General features: G+C 40.0%; 1 protein-coding gene across 1 annotated transcript in view; it reads left to right on the forward strand.

The window, feature by feature from the left end:
- The window catches only part of HERC4 (HECT and RLD domain containing E3 ubiquitin protein ligase 4), a 133215-nt gene that overhangs the window by 56577 nt on the left and 63095 nt on the right, over positions 1-13543 (forward strand). Inside the window, exon 7 of the mRNA XM_007940695.1 lies at positions 10993-11153. Within this exon, the coding sequence (XP_007938886.1) occupies positions 10993-11153 (161 nt within the window). The remainder of the gene's footprint in view (positions 1-10992; positions 11154-13543) is intronic.

Consider the following 13543-nt stretch of genomic DNA (forward strand, 5'->3'; position numbering starts at 1 on the left):
AGCAAGTCCTAAGTTCCTGGAGGAAACGTCGGGTTGGAGGCAGACTTAGCTTCCACAACTGCAGGGGGCCAAGAAGCTCAAGGCTGGCAGGCAGTACACTGGCTGTTGACTCCAACGAAAGACGAATCCAAGATCTCCAGGCTGAACAGTGGGCTGCTCACACGGAAGGTTGTGGGCAGCACACCAGAGTCCCGATCCACAGAAGAATGTCTCTCTTCCCAGGATGTCCCTGTATATCCTGGAAGCAGGCCACACCCCTAGGGAAACTCCCCTTTGCAGATTGGCCACTCAGAACACAGTCATCCGATCCCATCATGGGAACAACCACACAGAATTGGGGTCCAGCCAAGTTGACACAGAGCTCCAACTATCACAGTGTTCTTCCTTTTGGTTTTCTAACTCCAGGTCTTTGCACATTTTCTATAGTAATTATCTTTGTCTGCTCTAGCTGCTCTTTGAAATCTTTGGTTCAGCTCTTTGATTTTGTCATTTCTTCCATTTGCTTTAGCTACTCTCTGTTCAAGGGCAAGTTTCAGAGTCTCTTCTGTCATCCATTTTGGTCTTCTTTGCTCATCTTTTCAGTGACCTCTTGCTTTCTCCATGGATGATGTTCTTTCTGTCATCCCACATTTCTTCTGGTTTTCGGTCATTGGTGTTCAGTGCATCAAATCTGTTCTTTAGATGGTCTCTAAATTCAGAAGGGATATATTCAAGATCATATTTTGACTCTCGTGGGCTTGTTTAGTCTTCAGCTTCAAGTTGAACTTGCATATGAGCAGTTGATCGTCTGTTGCACATTTGGCTCCTGGCCTGGTTTTGGCTGAAGATATTGAGCTTTTCCATTGCCTCTTGCCTTCCACAGATGTAGTCAGTCCGATTCCTCTGTGTTCCATCTGGTGAAGTCCACGTGTACAGCTGCTGTTTGTGTTTTTGAAAAAGGTATTTGCAATGAATAAGTCATTGGTTTTGCAAATTCTACCATGCGATTTCTAGCATCAAGGCCAAATTCTCCATCTACTGGTGATTCTTTTTTGTTTCCAACTTTTGCATTCCAGTCACCAATGATAATTAACACATCCTGATTGCATATTCGGTCAATTTCAGACTGTAGAATTTGATAAAAATCTTCAATTTCTTCTTTGGCTTTGGTAGTTGGTGCATAAATTTGAATAATAGTTTATTAACGGGTCTTCCTTGTAGGCATATGGATATTATCCTATCACTGACAGCATTGTACTTCAGGACAGGTCTTGAAACATCCATTGTGATGATGAATGCCACGCCATTCCTCTTCAAACTCATTCCTGGCTTAGTAGACCATATGGTTGTCTGATTCAGAATGGCCAAATCAGTCCATTTCAGCTCACTAATGCCTAGGATATCAATCTTCATGTGTTCCATTTCATTTTTGACAACTTCAGTTTTCCTAGATTCATACTTCATACATTCCATGTTCCAATTATTAATGGATGTTTGCAGCTGTTTCTCCTCAATTTGAGTGGTGTCACATCAGCAAATGGAGGTCCTGAAAGATACACTTTATCCGTATCATTAAGGTTGCTTCTATTTTGATAAAGCAGCTCTTTTCTAGTCATATTATGAGTGTTTTCCAACCTAACGGGCTCATCTTCCTGCACTGTATCGGACAGTGTTTTCAAGCTGTTAATAAAGTTGCCTAGTAATGTATCAGACGGTGTTTCTCTGTTATTCATAAGGTTTACCTGGCCAATTCCTTGAGTAGTGGATGGCCTCTTCTTTCTTCCTTGTCTGTCTCAGTCAGTCTACAAGCCAGGCTGATACCTGTGTCCCATGTGCTCCCCGCTGGGTTTGAAACACCAGTGGCACAGTCTCAAGACTCACAGGAACACGTTACCACAGTAGGACAAACCGACAGACAAGCTTGTCTCCCTTACCTGGTGGAAACCTCTCCAACTTCTCCTTACCTGGATCCCTGCGGCTGACTCCTCGCTCTGTCTGGGTCCCCCTTTATAATAATTCTCCTTTCTCTCACCTTCCCGTCTTTCCCACTTGTGGAGCGTGACCTGGGTTCCCTCTCCTCACCTGGATTCCGGCAGCTGACTCCTTGCTCTCTCCAGGTCCCCCTAGCCTTTAAAGTCTCCTTTCTCCCGCCTTCCTGCCTTGCCGCTTGTGGGGCATGGCCTGGGTTCCCTTCTCACCTGGATCCCTGCAGCTGACTCCTCGCTCTATCCAGGTACCCCTGCCCTTTATACTCTCCTTTCTCCCACCGTCCCGCCTTGTTGCTTGTGGGGCGTGGCCTGGGTTCCCTCTCCTCATCTGGATGCCTGTGGCTGACTCCTTGCCCTGTCTCTGTCCCCCTAGCCATTATCCGCCTTCCCACCTTGCCGCTTGTGGGGTGTGGCCTGGGTTCCCTCTCCTCACCTGAATCCCTGCTGCTGACTTCCTGGGAGCAGCAGCCAAGAAATCAGATGATGTATTGCTCTGGGCAAATCTGCTGGAAAAGACTTTTTGAAAAGTGTTAAAGAGCAAAGATGTCACTTTAAAAACTAAGGTGCACTTGACCCCCAGACATGGTATTTTCCAGTAGCTTCATATACGTGTTAGAGCTGGACAAGGAATAAAGAAGACTGCAGAAGAATTGATATATTTCAGTTGTGTGCTGGTGAAGAATATTGAATATACCATGGAATGCTCTTTAGAAGTGAGGATGGTGAGACTTCATCTTACATAGTTTGGACATGTAATCAGGGGGGACTGGTCCCTGGAGGACATCATGCTTGGTAAAGTAGAGGATCAGGGATGAAGGGAAGACCCTTAATGGCTAGATTAACACAGTGGCTGCAACAGTGGGCTCAAGAATAGCAACAGTTGTGAGGATCTTGCAGGACTGGGCGATGTTTTGAGTCAGGACTAGCTTGACAGCACCTAACAACAACAACATGCATAGAAAGATACACTGTATATTATTTATCAAGACAGTCATTTGACTGATGTTAGACATTAACCATACCTAACTATTCTAATTTAGTTTCAAACTCAAAGACAGATTTAAGAATGGGACTCATAATCTGGGAACTGCTTTTATATGACGTGTATTATTCCTTCAATCTGTATGTTTATATTTCTACCACTTCCACACTACATAATTTCCATTAAAGTAAATCCTTGTTATTCTTCCTGTTCTTCAGAAATGTGTTGGCTGTTTTGGACCTTTAACTTTCAGGAAATTTTAGTATCAGCCAGATACTAATTTTGGGAAAAGTTGTAATCTTTACGATACTGAGTTTTCCAATCAATTTCTAAACTTTTTAAATGTTTTCTAATAAAATGTTTTTAAATTTTCATCATATAGATCTTGTGTGTATTTTGGTAGTTCCCATTCCTAGGTACTTCTTTAATTCCACTTTTTAAAACATTATTGGTATGTACATATAGGTAATACTTGTATAGTGATTTTTCAATCCAGCAACCTTCTAAATTCTTGTTAATACTTTATTCATGTAAATAATGCATCATCTGTGAATTAATGCACTTTTTGTTTGTTTCTAATACTTACTGTTTAATATATTAATATACTTTTCTTGCCTTGTGCTGACTGGGACACAGTATAATGTTGATTAGAGGTGCTGAAGAATAAGACATTCCTGTCTTGTCCTTTATGTGAGAAAACTGAAATTTCACAATTAAGTATCTTGTTTGCTGTAAATTTTTTGTAGATACTCTTTATCAGATTAAGGGATTTCCCTTCTTTTGGGTGTTAGCTAAGAATTTTTATCTTGAATGGATATTAAGTTTTGTTCTTGCTTTTCCCGCATCTGTTGAGATGATTATATGTTTTTCCCCCCTTTGATCTGTCAGTGAGGTGTATGGAGGCAGTCTGCTTCTGCAAAGATTTACAGTCTTGGAAACCCTGTGGTGCAGTTTTCCTCTATCCTGTAGGGTCACTATGAGTCTGAATGGACTTGATGGTAGAGGGTGGGTTTGTGGTGTGATGTTGATGGATTTTTCTAATTAAATCAGTTCTGTTTTTCTGGAATGTTTCCAATTTGATAATTATCCTTTTTATGTAGTGCTGGATTTGGTTGGCTAATCGTCTATTTTGTATTATTTGTATATATGTTTATCAGTGAGATTGGCCCATAATTTTCCATTATTATTGTCTGCCAGATTTTGTTATCAAGGTTATTCTAGTCTCATAAAAGTGAGGAACAAATTATTTTTTAAAAATGTGTTGGAATTACTTGTCATTAAAATCATTTAGGCCTAGCATGTTCTTTTTGTAATTTAAAAAACATTCTTTAATATCTAATGGTTATAATGTTTTTAAATTTCTTCTTGAGCAAGTTATTTGCATATTAATTTTTCTAAGAATTTTTCCATTTTGCCTAAATATTAAATTTCATTGACAAGAAGTTTACAACGTCTGTTGGTCCATTGCTGTGCACGGACAAAAACGTCTCAGTGACACACAGTAATAAATGTTTATTACTTTCTTTGTGGATTGGCTGAGGTGAGTTTTTGGGTCATGAATCTGCCAGAATGGCTCTTGTTTATGCTGCAGATTGTTTTAAGCTGTAGTTCTGTTGGGGTTGCATTACTTTGGCTGTGGTTCAACTGGGGAAGCTTGGTTACATGTCTCATTTTGGGGCCCAGTCCAGAGGGTGCCTCTGGGGTATTTTATTCTCATGGTGACAACAGATGAACAAGAAGTCAGGCTCAAAGGCACAAGAACACCTCAAGCTTGCATAACGTTCGTTAGGTCCTATTGCCTGAAAGCAAATTACATGGCCAACTCCAGTGTCAGGGTGTAAGGAATACATACTGCCCAAAGCCATGATAAGAATGTGTATGATTAATACTACAGATTAAGGAAGAACTGACATTTGTGGTTCGGTTTACCACGGTATGATCTTAACATATTTTTCATGTTTCAGAGATCTGTAGTGATACTGCTTTTTTAAAATCATCACTTACCCTTGCTTTCTTATTCCCTTTTTAGAAATTAGTCTTTTCAGAGGTTTCTCAATTTTCACAGTATCAACTTTTTATCTTTATAATTAATAGTTTATGCATTATTTCATTTCCTGCATGTCAGCCATTTTCTTAGTTAATTCAGTTGTGAGGTACTGTGTTCTCTATATGTCCATTAGGTCAACTTTATTAACATTTTCTATATTTTTTATTGTTTTTATCTGCTCAGTTTTTAAAATCAGTTATTGAGAAAAGAATATAAAAGTGCCCTATATTACTTGGGTTTTTTTTTTTTTTTTCCTCCTTGTAGGTCTGTAAGTTTTTGATTTTGCCGTTGGGATTATGTTCTTAAGTGCTGCAGTTCAAATTTTATCTCTTCCTGGTGAATTGAACTTTTTAGCATGGTGATGTTGATTCTCTGGATCACTAAGATGCTTTTTTAAAAAAAAAAAAAAAAATCTGTTTTAACTGATGTTAATCTAGCTTAACTAGCTTTTCTTTTGATAGCATTTACCTGAGTGTATTTTTTTCCATTCTTTTATTTTGTCTTTCTGTATGTTTTAGATGAGCCTCTTATAAATAGCATTAAGTTAGGGTGTTCCCCTCCTAACCCCTGAAATCCAGTCTAACAATCTTTGTCTTATAAATGAACCTTTTATTATTATTTTTAATATTTACTAAGATAATCTGGGTTTAAACTTGGTGTCATATTTTATGCTATTCATGGCATCTATACTGTTTCTTTTCTTGTTTCTTGTTTGCTTATATATATATATGATTTTTTAATTTTTATTGTGATTTGGGTGAAATCAAATTAATTGTCCAAACAGTAGTCCATACACATTTTGTTTCATGACATTGACTACAATTCCCCACAATGTAACAACTCTTTTCCCACTTCCTCCCTGAGGTTACCTCTTTCCTGTGTCCTTCTTCCTATGCATTCCTTCCCCCTGAGCTATCTCCCTGTGCAAATCATTTAGCTGTTGGATCAGGGGAACTTTCAGTTTATGTACAATGAGATCTATGAATGGCCAGTACTCTTAACAACTGTTTATTTCCTTATTGAATAATTTTCAAAAATCTCCCAAAGGCAGTAGTTGAAGAGCATCAGAAGTGCAAATCCTCCAATGAGAAGATCCAAAACAAAAGGTTCAAATTCTAGTAGTATAATAGCATAGTGTCTTTGAGCTATATATTAAATCTAGGACTTTTCCCTATAATCACTTACTGACTTTTTCAAAAATGTATATTGTTGCATAGACTCACTCCTAGGTGATTCCATTATGCAACAACAGTTAATCGATAACAACTGCTTCTGTTTTTAGGTGCTGTCAAGTTGGTTTTAACTCAGAGTGACCTTGTGTACAACAGAATAAAACACTACCCAGTTCTGTGTCATTTTCACAATAATTGTTAGGCTTGAGCCAGTTGTTACACCACTGTGCTCATCTTGTTGAGGATCTTCCCCTTTTTCACTGACCCTCCACTTTACCAAGCATGGTATTTTTCTCCAAGGACTTGGCCCTTCTGACAACATGACCTAAACAAGAGACGAAGTCTCACCATTCTTGCTTCTAAGGAGCATTCCAGCTGTATTTCCTCTAAGACAGATTTGTTCATTCTTTTAGTAGTCCACAGTATATTCAGTATTCATCACCAACATCATAATTCAAATACATCAGTTCTTCTGTGGTCTTCCTTATATATCATTGTCCAGATTTCACATGCATATGAGGGTATTAAAAATACCATGGCTTGAGTCAGACACACCTTAATCTTCAAAGTGACATCTTTGTTTTTTTGTTTGTTTGTTTTTAACACTTTAAAGAAGTCTTTTGCAGCATATTTGCCTAGTGAAATAGTTCATTTGATTTCTGGACTGCTGCTTCCATAGGCATTGATTGTGAATCCAAGTAAAATGAAATCCTTGACAACTTCAGTCTTTTATCTGCTTACCATGAAGAAGCAACAACCACTGCTTTAGTAGACCCAGTTTGAGAAGGAGCTTAATAAACTGGTATTACAGTAATCTCCAAACTATTAATACATGCCTTTGAGATTTCACAGTGGCTGCTTCCTGAGGGAAGAAGAACAGACAGTGTTCTTTCTTCAACCAGAGCAGTTTCCATCTCTTTAATATACTAGGATTCCATTTAACATTTGCTTGTTAAAAGAGTATCTTTGCTTTAAAAAAGTTTGACCGACATTGGCTCATCTGCCTCATAGGTAGATTTTGCATAGTTTCCCAATAACATGGAAGACTAGATAGCTGAAATCCTTCAGAATCAAAGCACTATTTAAACAGCTTGGATGACTTTGCCAGGAAGTAAGGGCAAATCCCCATGGCAAAAACAAAGATAGCTGAAAACTGTAGCTGTTGGTTTGAACTGACTTCGGAACTGTCCTGATAGAATTTGCCGATCTAGGTAATACATTAATTAGCTAATTCTCTTAAAACAAACCACTTCAAAACTTACTGGCTTAAGGCAGTTTTTTAGCTAACAATTTTATGGTTCATTCGTTTGGGCTGGAGTCATCTGGGCAATTCTTGTTTTGTCTGGGCTTCCTGATTCGTGTTTGATGATCTGATGGTCTGCCTAAGGTTGAGCAGTCAAGCTGGGACAGCTCATCTCCGTCCTCCAGCTTCTAGCCCTGGGTTCTCCTGGTGGTAGGGCAGGGTTACTAAAGAGAATGGAAAGGGTGTAAAGCCTCTTATGAGGAATAGCCTCAGTTTTACTTCTGCTGCATTCAGCTTCTCAAAGCAAACCACTCGGTCAGAGCTCAGATCGGACCCATGGAGAAATAGATTCCCCATCTTGATAGGAACAACTGCAATAGTTGTACTATAAAGGGTATGAATATAGGGAGAAGAATAATTTGGCTGTTTTTATGAACAGATGGTATAGGAGTTCAGAACAGGAAACGAATCCTGTAAAAATTGATAGAAGCAGAAATGAGACCTGAGAAACCGTCTCCTTCCAATAAAACCACCTCAGAAAAGGATAAACAGGTGAAATATTCCATATTAGCATATTATTTCTAGGCCTGGTTTCAGAGTTGGATATGCATTGAGAATTTATAATCACAGGAGTGCCCTAAGGTGGGTCTGTGGCGCTTGATTTTAACTACCTGTGATCTGAAAATCTTTCAGTCCAAGAAATTAATACAAAATAGGCCTGGCTTGGTGTTTATATTTCAGAATATAAGAGTTTTAAATGAAGTGAAAGACTGGCAGATTTTGGTGAAAAAAACTTCTATAAATGTGGGGGAGAAAGCAGCCATTGAAATTAAAAATTTAGTGAATAAGTAAAGCAGCTGGTTGACACACCGCTAACAAGAAAAGTAGTGAATTGAAAGCTAGATTCAGGGGAATTACAAGAGGCATGGAGAGAAAAGGAATAGAAAATATGAAAGGTTAAGAAATTGAGAGAATATATTAGGAAGGTACAACATTTGTCTAATATACCCACTCCTCACCTATCAACATAGTTGGACTCCAAAGGCCAGGTTGTCAAGTGAAATTGACATTATGTGAGAGCTGGTAGTTGGGGCCATGCCCCCCATTTTCCAGACCTGGTGTCCTTCCACCCTGGTGCCCATCAGGCGACTCACCATGTCTTGGGGTACACTTGGCATAGTGGGCTTCCCTTCCCTACCATGCTTTGCTTCATGACTGCAGGTGTTGGGAATGGTGCTGGAGCGTTGCCTGCCATCCACCCTGAGTAGGTACTCTGTTCATCCTCTGCTCGCCACCTCCTGCTTTCCACCCTGGGCTGGAGCCCCACTCATCTCCTGCCCTGACCTCACATTATCCCTTTCCTGCCTCCCCCAGTGACCCTCCCCTGCCCGCCTGTGACCTCACATCATTCCACCATTGCCCTGTGCCCTTTGTGGCTGAACTGAGATGTTGTAGATTAACAGAAGGCTTCCTACAGCTGGCTACCATACCTCATGTGGCTTGGTTGTCACTAGGGTCTCTGGTGTATTGTTCAGGATATTCCATGGAGGCTGCTCCAGCCCTGGCCATGGCCCTGTGTGGGACATGGACTCCTGGAGGTGCCATCCAAAAAGGACTTGGTGGTGTCATCTTCTGACCTCCTCTAACTTCAAAAGGGGGCGGAGGAATAAGATGAGTATCAACAACCCAAAACTGATTTCTATGAGTTGGGAATCAGACATGCCACCGCCCTCCATCCTTTTGGCCAATTCTAACACCAATTGTCCCTCTCATGAGACTCTGCTAGATAATTCGTTACAGTGGCCACACACAACTCACACACAGTTCTTACGATTATGGGGTTTATTACAGGTCTAGATACAGCTTTTCTGTCAGCACAGCTTTTTCTCAGCTGTACTGTATGCTTCTCTCTGGCCTCAGCCTCTACCCTACTTAGGCCATTATTATAAAGCTCTTTTTAGCTTTGCCAGGTAGGTGTCCAGAGAGACACTCCATTCCACCAACAAGCCTTCAGAAGGCACTCAGCTTTCTCACTTTGTAGGCTGGGAAACCAGCTGCTCTGTCTCATGCTAGTCTCTCACCTCTGTTACCGCCATATCTCTTGCTGTCTCAGCTCAGAGATCTAGGCTTCAAGGACACACTGCACTCCTGGCTGCTCTTTCTTGACGATACTGAGATCCCTCCTTTCCACCTCTGGGATGGCTCATTTTAAGCCTAGCAGGATGACAAAACTGATCAATCCCCGCGTTAGGGTTCCATATACCTTATTTCCATTGTCCCACCCCCACAAGCGTACCATGTACCTAATTTACGTTATTAACAAGCTATCCAGTCCTCTTGGTGGACCACAGGCACCTCACATTTACATAGTTCCACCTACTCATCTGGTGAGAGTCACACAGACCATGGCTGCAAGAGCCACATGCAATTCACCACATCACCTGAGAATTTTTTGAAAGTTGTAAATGTGAAATGTCAGATAGAGATAGTCGACAAGTGAGGAGTAGATGTACTGTCCTAAAAGGAGAAGATAGAATGAATAGAAATAGAATGAATAGAATAGAAAGAAGATAGAATGAATAGGAGAGAGGCAGTATTTACAGAAACAAAGTTGATAATTTTCCAGGCTAGACAACATGAAACTTGAGATTCAGGAACACAGACCTGAGCTGTGTAATCATACTTAAGCCATTCCTGAATATGCAGTAGTGAAACACTATTGGTTTCTGAGAAAAGATTGGTGGATCTTTCAACTTTAGTTCTGCAGTTTCTTTGGTTTGCTCCCACCATGATATCTCAAGAAGAGTCTGGGTGCATACAAACAGGAATTAGTTTCCCCAAAAGAAAGCAAGCATTGTATCATGCATTGATGTGTATGCTGGATCTTCTGATTGGTACTGCATTACTTGCCAAGTTCTTAGCCTAAAACTTGTGAGCAGAACCTAAATGCTGGGTTTTTTAGGCCATAGTAGTACTAAACCAAACCAAACGCACTGCCATCAAGTCGGATCCGACTCATAGTGACCCCTTGGGTTTCCAAGACAGTATCACTACAGAAGTAGAGTGCCCAGTCTTCCTTCCGAGGAGTGACTGGTGGGTTTGAATCGCCAGCCTTCTGGTTAGCAGTCAGATGCCTTAGGCACTACGCTACCAGAGCTCCTAGGCCATAGCACTAGAGCCTGACAAATAGAGAAGATGGGAGGACACTTCCTTGTTCAGAATAGTTAGATGAATAGAAAATAGAATTGCTAGTGGCGATTCATCGATTATAAGGAATTCCAGTGTGAATCTAGACCTTTTAAAATGTTATTTGTGGAAATTTTCTTAACTGAAATTGTTTTATTGAAAAATTTATTTAAGAGAATACTTTCATTAGTTAATATATCCTATGCCACTCCTTGGAAGGAAGGTTGGGAAATTCTACTTCCGTAGTGATACTGCCTCGGAAACCCAAGGAGAGGTCGCTGTGAGTCAGGACCGACTCGACAGCAGGTAACAACAACATAACACAACATGCTTTCTTAAAACAGATTGCTCAGAAAGTAATATTAAGTCTGAGTTTTTCTATCATTTTACTCTAGGCAGCACACTTCTGCTTTTGTTCCTTCATCAGGACGAATTTATTCTTTTGGGCTTGGTGGTAATGGGCAGCTAGGAACTGGTTCAACAAGCAACAGGAAAAGTCCTTTCACCGTAAAGGGAAACTGGTTACCTTATAATGGGCATTGTCCACCAGATATTGGTAAGTTCTATTATATTAAACCTTTGCTATGTACAATACAGTTCTTATTAAAATATTATTCTTAAATGATGAAACTTTATGTCTGAAATGGAAAAATTCCAAGATACATCTTTAAGTGAAAATAGCAAGATATAGGAAAGTATTAGTATGTTGTTATTAGTATGTTTAGATTTGTTTGTTATTTGTAAGGAAACTGCATAAATAAATAAAAGTGGTTTCAAGGGAGAGGGCATATGAGACCTGAGTCGTAGCCAGCTACTAGTGGGAGGGAGTTTTCAATTTTATACCATTTTCTTTTTTTTTTTTTAATTTGAGCCATACAAATTATATTACCTATTCAAAATACTAAAAATTGTAATTGCTTTTTTATCCTTGTTGCTTTAGTTAAACTTGTAATTTATTTATGATTTTGAGTTTTGTTCCACATTGTTCTCCCACTCTATACAGAATCTCCTGCACTGATCCCTTTCTGAGTGGTTGACAATGGTTGAGGGATACCATCTAGTCCTTCTGCTCTTATGATCATATAGGTGAGGACTGCATGATCCACTAGTCCCTTGGACTAATTATTTCCACGCATCTTTGGTTTTCTTCGTTTTTCTTTGCTCTGGATGAGGAGAGACCCATTGTTGCATCTAGATGGCCACTTGCAAACTTTTAAGACCTCATTCTCTACTCACCAAAGTAGGGTGTAAAACAATGTTTTTGTGTAGTATGGTATACCAACTGAGCATGATGTCCCCTGAGACCATACGTCCAACAACATGCTCCATCAAGATGGTACTGTGCCTAAGAAATTATTGTAACTTTGCCCCCTGTTGTTGTTAGGTGCTGTCGAGTCGTCTCTGACTCAAAGCGACCCTATGCACAGCAGAACGAAACACTGCCCAGTCTTGTGCCAACCTCACTATCCTTCCTATACCTGAGCCCATCGTTGCCCCCTGTTAGTTGCAGTTATGTGGATATTCTTACAATACATACAAATACGTACGTAGAAATACCATCTGCCAACCTTATTATGGTCATGGGTATATTCCCCCTGAGATACACAATCTTTAAAACAAGTAAAATATATACTATGTTTGAAGATGATTACATACTATAGAAAAAAATTAATATGAATGGGGGATAAGGAGTGTGGGGGTGCAATTTTAAATAAAATGGTCAGAGAAGACCTCAATGAGAAGATGACTGAATTAAAGGAGGTGAAGGAATGAGCTGCTAGAGTAGATGGGAGAACATTCTAGGCCAAAGGTTCTTAACCTGGAGCCCTCCCAAGAGGTCTGTGGGTAAAATTCAGAGGATCCTGATCTCAGATGGGAAAAAACTCCATCTTTATTTTCACTAATTAAAATTTAGCATCTTTTCTATTATGAATGTAGGCAACAACTCATAGTTGCTGATAGAAATCACAGATGTTTTCATATCATTACACTCACCAGTGCTTCCAAATTATGCTACTAGCTCCTGTAATTTAATGAATTAATAAGAAACATGTATATTACTATACATGTCAGCCGCAGGGATCCAGGTGAGGAGAGAGAACCCAGGCATGCCCAAAGCAACAGGGCGGGAGAAAGGGGATTAAAAGGCCCAGGAACTAGGACAGAGGAGCAGTCGGACGCAGGGACCCAGGTAAGGGTGGTACGAGAGGTTTCCAACAGGGAGACAAACTTGTCTGTCGGTTTGTCCTACCGTGGTGACATGTTGATGTGAGTTTTGAGGCTGAGCCACTGGTGTTTCAAACCCAGAGGGATGCAGATGGTGTACAGGTATCAGCCCTGCTTACAGACTGAGACAGACTAGGAAGAAGGAAGAGGCCGTTCACTTCTCAAAGAATTGTCCAGGGAAAACCTTAGGAATAGCAAAGAAACACTGTTTGATACATAACCATGTAACTTTATGAATAGTCCGGTTAGGTTAGAAGCCTCTCAAAATAGGACTGGAAAAGAGCTACATCATCTGAGTAAACCCAGCCTTACTCATATGGATAAGGTAAAGCTTTCAAGACCTCCATTTGCTGATGTAGTACCACTCAAATTGAAGAGAAATAGCTGCAGACATCCATTAATCATCGGAACATGGAATGTACGAAGTATGAATCTCGGAAAATTGGAAGTTGTCAAAAATGAAATGGAACGCATAAAGATTGATATCCTCGGCATTAGTGAGCTGAAATGGACTGGCTTTGGCTATTTTGAATCAAACAACCAAGTGATCTACTATGCCAGGAATGACAGTTTGAAGAGGAATGGCATGGCATTCATCATCACAAAGGATGTTTCAAGATCTGTACTGAAGTACAATGCTGTCAGTGATAGGATAATATCCATACGCCTACAAGGAAGATCTGTTAATATGATTATTATTCAAATTTATGCCCCAACCAC

Source organism: Orycteropus afer, unplaced genomic scaffold (genome assembly GCF_000298275.1).
Source record: "Orycteropus afer afer isolate SDZICR_OR568_19922 unplaced genomic scaffold, OryAfe1.0 scaffold00070, whole genome shotgun sequence".
NCBI lineage: Eukaryota > Metazoa > Chordata > Mammalia > Tubulidentata > Orycteropodidae > Orycteropus > Orycteropus afer.